We start from the raw sequence: 15,832 nt of genomic DNA, 5'->3' as shown, positions 1-15,832 counted from the left end.
AGATTGGAGAAGCCACCAAATAACAAATAAAGACAAATTGGACCAAACTGACTGGACCTCAAGGCCAACTACCAAGGCTCAAGAGCATTGTTTTTCAAACTTCTTTTCCCGGACCCACGTTTACCAACCGGCCGACCTTCCAGATCCACACCGGCCGACCTTCGCAACACACTATTTTCTCTTACCTTTAATGTGACAGGTGAGCCTGCTTGGTCCTCACGATCTCATTCCAATCAGGTTCACAGGAGGAGAGGGCTATGCGCATATCAGGTGCAGAGTTCAGCCAGTTCCTTTGTGCCATCTTCACCTTTGTGAGAATGGAAAATCCAACATGTACGTCGTTGTGAATGGCAAAAGCAACTAGATGCTTGTTTTACTCAGCATTAGATACTCCTCGGAGATGCTACTCCAGAATGCTGACAACCTTATTTGGCTTGTAGTGTGTCACAGATGAGGCGCAAAAGTTCAGTCTCTTCATTTAGAGTCAGCTGTAAATTAATAATTTATTCTGGGTCTCAAACTCAAAAGGATTTTTCACTCACCACTTCTCTCTCAATATCTGAAATTTCTCCTCTGGAAAGTAGCGACAAAAACTGTTGATCAGCGCACCCAGATGCAACTAAATAAGGCTTGCCAGTCTATTGATAGTTCCCCTACTAACACTGGATAAAAACAAATTAAGCAAATTACTGTGGATGCTGGAATCTTAAACGAAAGAAAAAATGCTGGAAAATCTCAGCAGGTCTGGCAGCATCTGTAGGGAGAGAAAAGAGCTAACGTTTCGAGTCTAACACTGTTTTCTTTGACGTGTTGTAGTAGTGTGGGAACATGTAGTAATTTTGGCTTTGTACTCGCACTTGTCAAACTTTCAATTACTTTTGGAAAGCATCAATTTCTTCAGTGCCGTAGCAATCATCATCCTTTCCTTGTAATTTGAGGCTCAATTCATTTAGAATTGGAAAGATGTCGCAAAGTAAGACATAGTTAGCATCCAAGTTTCATCACCAAACGAATCAGCCAGAGGGGACAATTTCTCAAGAATGAAAGTGTGGATTTGGTATATCAGTTTGTAAACGCTGACAAGCACCCAACCCCTTGACCAGGCATTTTCAAAGTGGGGGTCGCGACCCACCAGCCATCGTAGCGTTCCCGATCACGGGAATTCACGTGCAACAGACACAGCAGCCGGCTTTTAACAATGCCGGTTGCGAGCGGCGTTGAAAATGGCACCCGCAACCAGCTAAAAACAATCAGGTGCACCATACATGCGTGTCCGCTCATCAGTGCGCATGCGGCCGATGAGTGTTGGGACCTGAACCCGGGGTCAAAGTGCGATTGCGGCGGTGATTGCTTGGTGATCAATGATGATGAACAAGGCTATGACCTCAATCTGTTTTGCATCCCTAAACATTACTGTAAAGAACTGGAGAGAGAGTATATATTCTCATGGTTTAATCATGGACAGAACTAAACGTTTGGCAAGGGATATAATGAAAGCCATGGGAAATCGTCACATCGTCGCCATCTTTGTACTGAAGGCTGGCTATAAGTTTTAAGACCTTTTAGACTAAAGCATTGAATCGAAACAGTGACGAGTCAATCCCAATGACGGTGGACTTCATCCGCTTGAAGAGTTACTGTAATGATCTATAATGAGCAACTCAGAGTTTATAAACTGAGATATGAAATCCACGATCTCCTCTTGTGAACCTGATTGGAGTGAGATCCTGAGGAACAAGCAGGCTCATCGCTCGCATTACAGATAAGAGAAAATGGTGGGTCGTGAATGTCAGCCGACGTGGGTCCCGAAGGTCAGCCGACGTGGGTCACGAGGTTTGGCCGGCGTGGGTCGCGAAGGTCAGCCGGCGTGGGTCGCGAAGGTCGGCCGGCGTGGGTCCAGAAGGTCGGCCGACGTGCGTACCGGAGGTTGGCCGGTGTGGGTCCCGATGGTCGGCCGGCGTGGGTCCCAAAGGTCGGCCGGCGTGCATACCGGAGGTTGACCGGCGTGGGTCCCGAAGGTCGGGCGGCGTGGCTCTCAAAGGTCGGCCGGCGTGCGTACCGGAGGTTGACCGGCGTGGGTCCCGAAGGTCGGCCGGCGTGGGTCCCAAAGGTCGGCCGGCGTGCATACCGGAGGTTGACCGGCGTGGGTCCAGAAGGTCGGCCAACGTGCATACCGGAGGTTGACCGGCGTGGGTCCCGAAGGTCGGCCGACGTGGGTCCAGAAGGTCGGCCGACGTGCGTACCGGAGGTTGACCGGCGTGGGTCCAGAAGGTCGGCCGACGTGCGTACCGGAGGTTGACCGGCGTGGGTCCCGAAGGTCGGGCGGCGTGGGTTTCCGGAAAAAAAGTTTGAAAAACATTGCCCTTAACAGCCAACGTACTTCTGTGTGGAACAATAAATGTGTGGAACCCAGGGCCTCGAAAACCTGGTATTGAGTATGCTTTTAATGAAATTCACAATTTTTACAATTCCTTTCAAAACCACTTCCAAGATCGGAAGAAATTCCTTTTGATGCCAATGCCTCACAGAGAATAAAACAATGATTCCAAACAATGTCCTGACCAGCTGCCTCCTTAATCCTTATTATAACTCTGTTTTTCCCAGTCATGTTGACTGCCCCATCGCTTGTGATTCCTCTGCAATGAACCCAATCGAGCCACACTTTCTAACCACGTAACTATTCAAAGCTTCATAAATCTCTGCACCAGTCGTGTAGATTGGTAATGTCAGGTAGCACAGAGTTCAACAAATTCATTGTGCCAAACATACCAAACGTAAACTAGCAGGGTTGCATAATCTGAGAAGTCTGTACTACCATCCAGTTGTATTGAGAATTCCTGTGCTGACTTTAAACAAGAAATAAGCCGAGCTTCTAAATTCTCAGCAATATCACAAATTCAGTGAGCCACTGTGTTATCACTAAGTGGGATGCATTTCAGCTAACCTCTAATCTAGGACTGTACGAACTATGGCCGGGATTCTCCGAGCCACGACGGGTCGGAGAACGGGCGGAGGCACGGAAAATTCCCGCCACGCCGCTCTGACTCCGATTCTCCGGCGACCAGAGAATCGCCGGCAGTTGCGCCTGCGCGGTCGCCACGGCACCGCTTGGGGGCCGCTGAAATAGACCCCCGCAGCAATGCTCCGTGGGCGACGAGTCCCGACGCAGTGGTTCAAACATGGTACCACCCGGCGGGAGCTTGGACCCGTGGGACGTCCTGGTGCGGGGACGGGGGATCTGACTCGGGCAGGCCTCCACGGGGTCCAGGCACGGGATCGGTGACTTCCAATCGGCGGGTGGCCGCAATCTGGAAGGGGCCTACCTCCAGTTGTTAGGTCCCCGACATGTTGCTACGCGCCGGCGCGGAGACGGCAACCACGTGCATACGCCGGCGCGGAGACGGGCGTCATACGCATGCGTGGACCCATGCAGGCAGTGCAGGGCTGCCTTTTGTCACCGGAGCAGAGCGCAGCACTCCAGCACCGTGCTAGCCCCCTAAAAAACAGAGAGTTTCTGGTCCAGGAGGCCCACTGACACCTCCAATGGGCCATTTTAAATTCTTTAATCCTGTTGCTTGCTGCTAACAAAATAGAGGAATCTCTCGTCAGTGATTTTGTGCCTAGAGCACGTGACGTCAGCATGTGACCTGCTCCCTGCTGCCGCTTCTGGTGGAAGTCTCCATCGATTTTTTAAAAAATCTGCTACTGGGACAGCACACTGGGCTCCCGGCCTGTGCACTGCTATATCTAGCTGAGGAGGCAGGAATGCATGGGAAACCCGGAATTCCTGAAACTGGTAGTGGCCTGCATTTTTATAAGCAGGTCACGGCCACTGGTCACTTCATCCCGTGATCGGGAACGCCGCGACCGATCCCTCTGTGACCCTACCGACACCCGCCCATGATCCACCTGCGAGTCGCGACCCTGGGTTTGTAAATGACCCCCCACCGGGTCGGAGAATCGCCGGGGGCCGGCGTGAATCCTGCCCCACCATGTCCTGAATTCTCCGCCACCAGAGATTCGGCGGGGGCGGGAATCGCGCCGCGCTGGTCGGCGGAAATCGCGCCGGTCGGCGGGCCCACCCCCGGCGATTCTCCGGTCCGCGATGGGCCGCGATCCCGCCGCTGTCAACCCACGCCAGCCGGCGTGGATTGAACCATCTTCCGAACGGCAGGACAAGGCGGCGCGGGCGGGCTCCGGGGTCCTGGGGTGGGCGCGGGGCGATCTGGCCCCGGGGGGTGCCCCACGGTGGCCTGGCCCGGGATCGGGGCCCACCGATCCGCGGGCGGGCCTGTGCCGTGGGGGCACTCTTTTCCTTCCGCCTTCGCCATGGTCTTCACTATTGCGGATGCGGAAGAGACCCCCTCCACGGCGCATGCACAGGGATGCCGTGAGCGGCCGCTGACGCTCCCGCGCATGCGTTGCACGGTAAAGTCATTTCCGCGCCAGCTGGCGGGGCGCCAAAGGCCTTTCCCGCCAGCCGACGGGGCAGAAATCACTCCTGAGCGGGCCTAGCCCCTCAAGGTGAGGGCTGGGCCCCTCAAGATGCGGAGAATTCCGCACCTTTGGGGCGGCGCGATGCCGGACTGATTCACGCCGTTTTTGGCGCCGGTTGGCGGACATCGCGCCGATTGCGGAGAATCCCGCCCAATGTTTGTCATGTTAAAATGAGGAAGGAAAAAATGCGTGCGTAGTCTCAAGAACGAACATGCCAAACTGAACAAGTGGTTATAGCTTTAGTAACACAGAATTTAAAAATCTCATTCTACATTTAAATAATCAGTTATTTGTACTGCAACTAATTATTTCATCTATATGCATTTATCACCTGTTGAAATGCCCATTAATCTGTACAAGAATAGATTCACTCTCTGAATCGCATTATCAAATGATGTTGTAAATCTAAAATAAAAACTTGCTTTCCTTACTTACCATGTCATTCTTAAAACCACCCAAATAAAAAGGTAATCAAATAAAGATAGCACTAAACCACTGCATCCTCATGCGACAGCCGATGAAAGCTGTTGAGGGAGTCCAGAAATAGTCAAAAAGGACAAGCCACTGTGACCTCCTGTCCTGCTGGGTTTGATCTGACAAAGAGAGGTGGAGCAATTGTGCAGCTCTATTGTCTCAACTGTCAGATCAGAGAAAACACTGTAAGGCTCATCATTAAGGTTTATGGGGCTGCAATTGAAGGGGATTAAAAGCAAAATCTATTGAGATCCTTTTAGACTGGAGAATAACATAAAATAACTATTAGAGGCTTGGCTCAATAATACTTTACTGTGGCTCTTGCTGGGGCATTCACAATTCCAAGAGTGCACATGTTCTCTTCCAGCTGCGCTACTTCATTTGTTGAGGGTTACCCATAAACTACATCTTAAAATAATTCTCAAGCTTTAATGGTCTGTCCAACTTTTGAAGAATACAGACAGTAATGAAATATCAATACTTTGCAATCAGCTTTGTAAGCATGTCTGAGTTTTAAAACATATTTTCCCTACAGCATAAGCATTTCTTTGAACCTCCCTCCCTGGAAAGCACACATCCATATGTTGTGTCTGATTGTGAAACTACACTGAAGAAATTCTTCAACAACAAGTCAGAGGTTAAATAATATTGCTGGTGACAGGCATGAGGAAAATAAATTCCTGAAAAGAAAATATTTACCTTGAAAGGCATGCCCGACTGAGAAACGTGGTCACATATCGGCCTCTGACATTTATAAATAGATGTTTCTTATATGTTCAGAGGAGAATCTTGTGATAAAGACCTGCACTTATCTATTGCTGTCAATATGTTGGTTCCAATAGACATCAGACTTGCCATAACCACTAGTTTGGGGAGGGGAGGGGGTCAAGATGGTTCGAAGAGTAATAGGATCAGAATACATTCACTCAAATTGGAACAGTCATTTCTTTTAGCCAAGATGATCATAAAATGAGCTGTTCATATCTCTCCTTCATCGCTAACAATCCTGTCAGACACCGTCTATATCCCACTTTTGTTTTAAGCAATTTTACGCTGCAGAATTCACAGACAAATACATAGCATGTCCCACCAGATAATCTTGTAAAAGTATTTACCATCTGCTTGTACTTAGTCTGCAAATAAATCTGCCTGCAAATCCCAGATCACAATATTTTGCAATAGCATTGCCATATTACCCACATGTAATAATTCAACTCACGACACATCTACGGAAAGATCTTCCTACATTATTGCTACCTCAGTTATTCCAACCCAATTTATCTGAAAACCGAAATGAACCAACACTTCATGGATGCTCAAAAGCAAGACATCACTGGTGCATGCAGGGAGTTTGGATAGCATTCTTAATTCTCAACCAATGACAGATGGTGGGCAAGGATCAAATGACAGTTACTGGTTTAAATGCCAAAATGAACAGGAGTGTGGACAGCATTCCTGACTAGTCCTTCCCAGCCTGAAAGAGAACTCTATTAGGACACTGTATAAGCTTCACGTCCCCTCTCCTCCCCTCTCTCTTTGCCCACCCACTTTCACTCCAAGGGAAAGCAAGGTAGTGCCAAATGCTTTCTCTGCTACTAAGATATAGCCATTGTAAAAACAACAGGAATACTGACCACTTTTTTTTTGTTGAAAGACTGCAAACTGCTTGATTTGTGTCAATGAAATCAGCAACATTTCCACCCATTTTGTGTGTCATTTTAGTTACGATCTTTTAAAAAAATAAATTTAGAGTACCCAATTATTTTTTTCCACTTAAGGGGCAATTTAGCGTGGCCAATCCACCTAACCTGCATATCTTTGAGATGTAGGGGTGAAACCCACGCAGACACGGGGAGAATGTGCAAACTCCACAGACAGTGACCCGGGGCCAGGATCGAACCCGGGTCCTCAGCGGCATAGGCAGCAGTGCTAACCACCGTGCCACAATGCCATCCTTCAGTTGCAATCATTATTTTAAAAATAATTTTTATTCAAAATTTTTCAGAGGTTATAACAATAGAAACCCCCCTTTACACAAATAATAAAACAACAAGAACAAAAGTGCATAAATAAACATTAAACAGTAAACAATAGTGCATCCCCTACTCGACACAAACGCCCCCCCCCCCCCCCCCCCCCCGCCGGGTTGCTGCTGCTGACCATCTCCTAACGCTCCGCCCAGGAAGTCTAGGGACGGCTGCCACTGCCTGAAGAACCCTTGCACAGACCCCCTTAAGGCAAATTTCACCTTCTCCAATTTAATAAACCCTGCCATGTCGTTAATCCAGGATTCCACTCTTGGGGGCCTCGCATCCAGAATACTGGCCTCTTTCGCCTCCTGCACTCCCGGCTCGTCCGACACCCCAAATATTGCGAGCCCCCAGCTAGGCCTAATCCTGGAAGTCACTACCCTTGACACCGTCCTCGCTCCGCCCCTCCAGAACTCCTCCAACGCTGGACATGCCCAGAACATGTGGGTGTGGTTTGCTGGGCTCCCCGAACGCCTCGCACATCTGTCCTCACTCCCAAAAAAATGGCTTAGCCTTGCCCCGGTCATGTGCGCCCTGTGCAGCACCTTAAATTGTATCAAGCTGAGCCTCACTTAAGAGGAGGAAGAGTTTACCCTTCCCAGGGCATCCACCCACATACTCTCGTCGAGCTCCTCCCCAAGCTCCTCCTCCCACTTTCCTTTTAACCGAGGCCTCCTCCTCCTCCTGCATCACCTGATAAGTTGCCGAGATCCTACCCTCTCCAACCCACACCCCCGAAAGCACCCTGTCCTGGACCCTGCGCACCGGCAGCAGCGGAAACTCCACCACCTGTCGCCTAACGAATGCCCTTACCTGCATATATCTGAAAGCATTTTCAGGGGGGAGCCCGAATTTCTCCTCCAGCTCCCCAAGGCTCGCAAACTTCCCGTCTATGAACAGGTCCCTCATCCTCCTAATATCTGCCCTGTGCCAACTCAGGAACCCCCCATCCATTTATCCCGGGTCAAACCGATGGTTATCCCGTATCGGGGACCACACCGAAGCCCCCATCTCCCCCTTGTGACGCCTCCATTGCCCCCAGATTTTGAGGGTCGCCGCTACCACTGGGCTCGTGGTGTACCTCGCCGGAGGAAGCGGCAGTGGTACCGTCACCAGCGCCCCCAGGCTCGTGCCCACAGGACGCCATCTCCAGCCTCTTCCACGCCACCCCTCCCCCTCCATTACCCACTTACGTATCATCGCCACGTTGGCAGCCCAATAGTACCCACATAAATTTGGCAACGCTAACCCCCCCCGTCCCTGCTCCGCTCCAAGAACACCTTTCTCACCCTCGGGGTCTTCTTCGCCCATACGAACCCCATAATACTCCTGTTAACCCGCTTAAAGAAGGCCTTAGGGATCAGGATGGGGAGGCACTGAAACAAAAACAAAAACCTCGGGAGCACCGTCATTTTAACCGACTGCACCCTACCCACCAGGGAGAGCGGCAGCATATCCCACCTTTTGAACTCCTCCTCCATTTGCTCCACCAGCCTCGTTAAGTTGAGCTTATGCAGAGCTCCCCAGCTCCTGGCCACCTGAACCACCAGGTATCAAAAACTTCTTTCTGCCCTTTTTAGCGGAAGCTCACCAATCCCCCTTTCCTGGTCTCCCAGGTGCACCACGAACAGCTCGCTCTTCCCCATGTTGAGCTTATACCCGGAGAAATCCCCAAACTCCCTAAGGATCCGCATCACCTCCAGCATTCCCCCCCCACCAGGTCCGCCACATACAATAGCAGATCAGCCGCATACAACGATTCCCGGTGGTCCTCCCCCCCGTACCAACCCCCTCCAGTTCCTAGGCTCCCTCAAAGCCATGACCGGGGGCTCAATCGCCAGCGCAAAGAGCAGGGGGGATGGAGAACACCCCTGCCTCGTCCCTCGGTATAGCTGGAAATATTCCGACCTCCTCCTGTTCGTGGCCACACTAGCCACCGGGGCCTCGTACAGCAACCTCACCCAGCTGACAAAACCCTCCCCGGACCCAAACGTCCTCAACACCTCCCACAGGTACCCCCACTCCACCCTACCATAGCCGCCACCATCTCCGCCTCCCCCGCCGGCATCATAATTACATTCAGGAGCCTACGTTCTTTGGTATTCAACTGCCTCCCTTTCACAAAACCCGTCTGATCCTCGTGTATGAACCCCCGGAACACAGTCCTCAATCCTCATGGCCAATACTTTGCTAGCAGTTTTGCATCCACATTAAGGAGTGAAAGCGGCCTATACGATCCGCACTGTACAGGGTGCTTGTCCCGCTTCAGAATTAGAGAAATCAACGCCCTAGACATCGTCGGGGGCAGGACCCCCCCTACCCTTGCCTCGTTGAAAGTCCTTACCAGCAGCGGGCCCAACAGGTCCACGTACTTCCTATAGAATTTCACCGGGAACCCATCTGGCCCCGGTGCCTTCCCTGCTTGCATACTCCCCAGTCCCTTGACAAGTTCCTCCAACCCAACCGGCGCCCCCAGCCCCTCCTCGACCTTCGGGAACCTCAGCCGGTACAGAAAGCGACCCATCCCCCCCTCCTCCGATGGGGGCTCAGACCGATACAGTCCCTCGTAAAAGTCCCTGAAGACCCCATTAATACCCACCGCACTTCGCACCGTGCTCCCCCCTCCATCCCTAACTCCCTCGATCTCCCTCGCTGCCTCCCACTTCCGAAGCTGGTGTGCCAGCATCTGGCTAGCCTTTTCTCCGTACTCGTACACCGCCCCTTGCGCCTTCCTCCACTGCACCTCCGCCTTGCTGGTGGTCAACAAGTCGAACTCGGCCTGGAGACTTTGTCGCTCCTTTAGTCCCTCCTCGGGGGCCACTGAATACCTCCCATCCACCCTTACCATCTCCCCCACTAGCCTCTCCCTCTCTCTCGTCTCCTTCCCCTCTCTGTGGGCCCTAATGGAGATCAACTCACCCCTGATCACCGCCTTCAGCGCCTCCCAGACCACCCCTACCTACCCCTCCCCATTATCATTGGCCTCCAGGTACCTTTCTATACACCCCCGGACCCACCCGCTCACCTCCTCGTCCGCCAACAACCCCACCGCCAAGCGCCACAGCGGGCGCTGGTCCCTCTCCTCCCCCAGCTCGAGGTCCACCCAATGCGGGGCATGGTCAGAGATGGCTATCGCCGAATACTTCGTGTCTTCCACCCTCGGAATCAGCGCCCTGCTCATTACAAAAAAGTCAATCCGAGAGTAGGTCTTATGAACATGGGAGAAGAATGAGAATTCCCTGGCCCCCTGCCCTACCCACCTCTTTCTTAGCCTTACCTGATCTGCCACCCGCAGATGCATTTCCTGGAGCACAACCACATCTGCCTTCAGCCCCTTCAGGTGCGTGAACACACGGGCCCACTTGACCGGCCGGTTCAGGCCTCTTACATTCCAGGTTATCAGCCGGATCAGGGGGGTGCCCCCCCCACCCCGATTAGCCATAATCCTTTCTAGGCCAGCCACATGCCCGCACCCCCCTGCACTTCCCGTTACCCCCCAGCGGCAGACCCCCGCCCCGACCTCCTCTACAGACTCCAGCTCCCCCTTGGCCATTCCAGCAGCAACCCGGTACCCCCACTCCCAGCTGGGTCTCCCCCTAGCAGCATTGCTCCCCCCATTGCACTCCCGTGAGTCAGCCGACTCCTGCTGACCCCGGCCACTCCCGCCGCTCCATCGACCCCCCCCCAGTGTGGGAGTCTCCCCTCCCCTCCTGTCCATCAACGGGCTCTGCCCGACCCCTCGACCCCACCCCCTTCCACTCTCAGCGCAAGAAAAAGACTGCACTTTCCAGCACCGGCCCCGCCCTTTCCACACTTAGTGTGGGACAAAGCCTGCGCTTTCCACCCAACCGACACCGCCTCCTCTGGCGCAGCTCCCTTTCCAGGCCCAGTTCCACCCCCCCCCCCCCCTGGGGCCCCATCTCCATTTCCAATCACCGACGCCCACAGGCTTTTACCTGCCCCACCCCCCCCCCACGAACCTTGGTAAATGTATACGCCCTGAATTGGGACAGAGAAGAAACATTGCCCAACCAACCGCACAATCCTCCCAAAACACGACACAACAGTCTCAACCATCCCTCCTCAGCATCCCTTCGTCCCCAGCCCTCAATCCGAGTCCAGCTTATCGGCCTGAATAAAGGTCCACGCCTCCTCCGGCGTCTCAAAGTAATGGTGACGGTCCCTGTAGGTGACCCACAGTCGCGCCGGCTGCAACATACCGAACTTCACCCCTCTCCGATGCAGCACCGCCTTCGCCCGTTTGTACCCAGCCCTCTTCTTAGCCACCTCCGCGCTCCAGTCCTGATAACTCCAGACGTCTGCGTTCTCCCACCTGCTGCTCCGCTCTTTCTTGGCCCACCTTAAGACGCATTCGCTGTCCACGAAATGGTGGAACCGCACCAGCACCGCGCGCGGCAGCTCGCTGGGCTTGGGCCTCCTCGCCAGCTCTCGATGGGCCCCCTCCAGCTCCAGGGGCCCCTGGAAGACCCCCGCGCCCATCAGCGTGTTCAACATGGTGACCACGTAGGTTCCGACATCCGATCCTTCCAGCCCCTCTGGGAGACCCAGAATCCGCAGATTCTTTCTTCTCGACCGGTTCTCCATGTCCTTGAACTTCGCCTGCCATTTCTTATGGAGCGCCTCGTGCGCCTCCACTTTCACCGCCAGGCCCAAGATCTCGTCCTCATTCTCCGAGACCTTTTGCCGGACCTCCCGGATTGCCGGCTCTTGGGCCGTCTGAGTCTCAAGCAGCTTGTCAATTGACGCCTTCATCGGCTCCAGCAGCTCTGCCTTCAGCTCCGTGAAGCAGCGCTGAAGAAATTCCTGCTGCTCCTGTGACCACTGCGCCATGCTGCCTGCTCTCCACCCGCCGCCATCTTGGTCTTCCTCCCTCGCACCTTTCTCTGCTCCAATTCCACTTTTTTCACCGCTCCACTCCTGGTCCAATCCATACAGTGCCGGGGAAATATTGCTGTCCCCTTCCCAAACTGGGAATCGTTGAAAAAGTACCGTTGGGGACCCTAAAAAGAGTCCGTTTCTAGCAGGAGCTGCCGAACGTGCGACTTAGCTCCGCATAGCCGCAACCGGAAGTCCTTTAGTTGCAATCTTAATGATAAATGTACCCTTTCCTTTTTTAGGACCAGATAGTAACATGCAACACTGTTCCTGTGAGGCTAGAAACAGTCCATAGTAATATCACGTGCACCCCTAACTTTACAACAACATCCCAGTCACTTTAACAATCATTTGTTAATAATAGATAAACAATTAATATACATTCCCCTGAAATAGTGGAAACTGGATTAAGGGATACACTAAAGCTGCATAATTAATATTTTTTATATTTTAATAAAGCATAAGACGCCAACAAGCAGTCAACATGGGATTAACATTATGCTGGTTTCTTTTCATAAAATGCAACTGTTTATACTATCAGTATCTGTGTAGGACCACTAGTTTCAAGAATCAGGTTTTTTTGATTTGAACAGGCAAATCAAAAGGAAGGTCATTATTGGTACAGGTCGATTTGGTAGCATTGATTGAATAGTAATTTGGAGGAGGGAGGTATCTGCACATCAACATATTGAGTTTTATATTAAGGTGTTACATTTGAACTAGAAATGAGATATTTAAATGGGGTGATCCAGCAACAGGATTCAATGAAGGTCTCCAAATCTGACCTTCCTTTAATTTGGAAAGTTCTCAACTGTGCCAAGCTAACTGTCAAAAAGATGTTGCTTTATTCAATTTAATCCAATTAAATGATAGCTTCAAACTTTGGGATGGGAGCTAAATTAATCTTACAAAATTAATCCAAATACATCAATAACTTCTACCCTATAGCTTCCTAAGGAAAAACTATTTTAGTATATGCTGACCTGTTTTAAAAAGATTTATTAATAAATTAATCTTATAAATAGAGCAAAGCTCATGAATAACTTTAAAAAATATGTATTGCATGTAATAGTGCCAAAAAGAACAAAGCCGAACTATAACAGCAGGGGCCTGAAATTCATTGCAATAGGAAGATTTGCTACAATGCCATCCCAGAATAACAGGAATCATTGACTGAATGCAGATGCGACGTGTCTTCATCAGACACATGAAAAAGTGATGGTGTCTACACATCAATTTTGGGCGAGAGTGTGTTGCAGAGAATGGCTGAGTGTTTTCCCCACAGGCAGTACACAACTATTGACATTTTCTCTCTCCCCCCCCTCCCCCATTAGCTGTGTAGGGTAGATATACATTTATCGAAGGCTATAATGGAAATCAGAGGGTCTCCTGTCCTGGGGCCAGAAGAGAAGACAAGCTATCACATCATGTAATGGCAGCCCATCTGTGACAGACCTGACCTACATTTTCCCTCCTCTTGCTTACAACTGTCTGCCTATGCTTTAAGATGATGTTTTATTATAAGCAGAAAGGAAGTGCATGCTGGGCATGCCTAGTTAATGTCTTTAGTGAATCCAGATTTAACCTCCCTCATAGCCAATGATTACTAATGTTCCAGCAAATAACCTGAATAATAAATGAAATATTTTGTTCTTTCATTTAGGATTCTCAACGCAATAATATTATTCAAAACCATTATCCAAAGATAATGTTGAATTCCATTTCATTTGCAAGAATACACAAAATTGTAGCAAGAATTTAGGCATTTGCAAATTAGGTTATACACTGAATTCTGGGTTAGTGAAAAGAGATGCCTGCATAAAAATAAACACATATAGTGGTTTAGTAAAAGTATGCAGAAAGAAGGTTTTCTCATCGTAGTTACACATTAATAATTTATTGATTTTATCTACTCGAGAAGCTTCTTTTAATATAAGTGATAGTGAATTGATGACTTAGAAGGCTGCTGCCTTCACAAGCTCCTCGGCAGAACCTACCACGACGCTGCAGGTCATACTCTCTCTTTGTCTCTTCATTCCCTAGTATTTTCCACGCCTGATCAACTTCGATGAACCTCTGTGTGCACTCCTCAAGTTCTCCCACTGGCATATCTGCACTCTGTTTGTCCGGGTGATACTGCCAATCAGAAAGCGGGAGGGGGGGTTGGAGGGAAGAGAACGGAGAGAAATAAAGTTGAGTGTGAGAAAAAAAATAATCGATACTATAGCTCACATTTTGTTTTGGGGAGGGCAGCAGAGAGTGAGGTGATCAGGAATACGAGTTAGGACTGTTGGGCCCGAGAGACTGCAGCCAGGTTAATTAAACCACAGGAGTCACAGACATCGATGTCACAACCTGCTCTGACAGCATTTTCTGGCTAATTTGCTGTTGGCGCTGTTGGCATTATGGACAATTTACTGTGAGATGTTGTGAACAGGAAGAATGTGAAACAAAAAAAGGAGGCAGGGGATGTGCGAACAAGAGAAAAAAAATCATAATACACAAGTCAAATGTGCAGCTATTTAAAAATTTTTAATCTTAAGAAAAACACAATATATTTTTTTAAATTGAGTTAATATGGGGGAATACAACTTCAACTAGTAGGCAACTATGTTCATTCAGACAGCATTTATATCCAATGCAAGAATGCATTTTGTTTATTTACTGCAGAAAATTAATTATAAATGCAATAGGTGGCTATAAAGAAATCCTAGCCTGTTATATTGGGCTGAAAATCCAACACAGGGAGATGTTTTAACTGTCAGCTTACAATTAATTTCATAGCAATAAATAAGAAGTCCAGCCTATTTTGTCTTTGACCCCATTAATGTCACATCTTATAGCTCCTGATGGGGTCTGACATTAGCAGGGTGAAACCATATGAAGAATCTATCTTGCCACCTCAATGATAAAACCCTCCACGTACTGTATTACATTTGAGAGAACACCACTAATTAAAACAGAGTGTGGTCTCCTTATCTACATCCCACTAAATTAATTACCAGCTGTACTTTAGGCACTTTAAAATGTAGTATTAGACAACGTAAATGGTGCTTGACTTTCTCTTCTCTGAAGAGCATTTCAGTCCTTTCAAATATAATAATAAAAGAGGTTTAATACAAACAGGTTGCTGCCTGGAAGCACCTCTCATTTGACATTTAACTCATGGGTCTTTGTCCTCTTTTATTGTGGAAGTACCTATGTAGCATTTAATTAAAACAAGAGCACATCTGCTTGTAAACGTTTAAGCTTCTGTAATCCACTAAACACATCTTTTGTGATCAAGGTAAGGATTCAATTTACTGAAAGGTATTGAGCACTGTATATGAGACTAAATACACAGACTTCATGTAAGCAGGATTATACTGATTCATAAAAAGTGCAGACTGAGTTTCATAACACAAAGCGCAAGTGTCAGGATTTTTAAAAACAGTATTACCTTTGAACTCAACAAACCCATTTGAGTTCTTACTATATGATTACATTCCTTTTTCTATGCAATTTTACTATCTCAGCTGTCAGGGACGGTAACTGTCTTATCACAGCACCCACACATTACAATAATGAAATGCTTTAATCACATTTTGCCGAATTTTAAGAAACCTCAGATGAGCAATGGGAGTTTCATCTGCCAGTCCTAATTAGCACTTGATTTGGTTTTCACATGTTACATTAAAAGGAAAACCCAAAACTCTATAATGATATCAATTAACCCTATAGTGACCAGGATTTGTTTTGGAAACCATAGAGCTCTCATGAGCGGTACAATGCATATTTGTAAGAAGCTTTCTGGTAAGTGACATGATGCCTTTTTATTCAGAAAAACCATGGGCAGGATTCTCCGAGCCGAAATCACGATTGGCGCAAGGGCGGAGAATGGGCGTCAAACCCGAGATCGGGTCCAACGCCGCTCCCGCGATTTTCCGGTCCCCGGA

The 15,832-nt window shown here is 49.3% G+C and overlaps 1 protein-coding gene across 2 annotated transcripts in view; it reads right to left on the bottom strand.

Moving 5' to 3' along the window:
* dnajc24 (DnaJ (Hsp40) homolog, subfamily C, member 24) overlaps window positions 1-15,832 on the bottom strand; it is a 159,095-nt gene that overhangs the window by 59,111 nt on the left and 84,152 nt on the right. For both annotated transcript variants that reach the window (XM_072466245.1, XM_072466244.1), the window contains exon 4: window positions 13,895-14,033. In XM_072466245.1, coding sequence (XP_072322346.1) covers window positions 13,895-14,033 — 139 coding nt within the window. The remainder of the gene's footprint in view (window positions 1-13,894; window positions 14,034-15,832) is intronic.

This window comes from Scyliorhinus torazame, chromosome 10 (assembly GCF_047496885.1).
Source record: "Scyliorhinus torazame isolate Kashiwa2021f chromosome 10, sScyTor2.1, whole genome shotgun sequence".
Classification (NCBI taxonomy): Eukaryota; Metazoa; Chordata; class Chondrichthyes; order Carcharhiniformes; family Scyliorhinidae; genus Scyliorhinus; species Scyliorhinus torazame.
The sequence above is the reverse complement of the archived record's forward strand: the minus strand, read 5'-3'. Positions and strand labels throughout refer to the sequence as shown.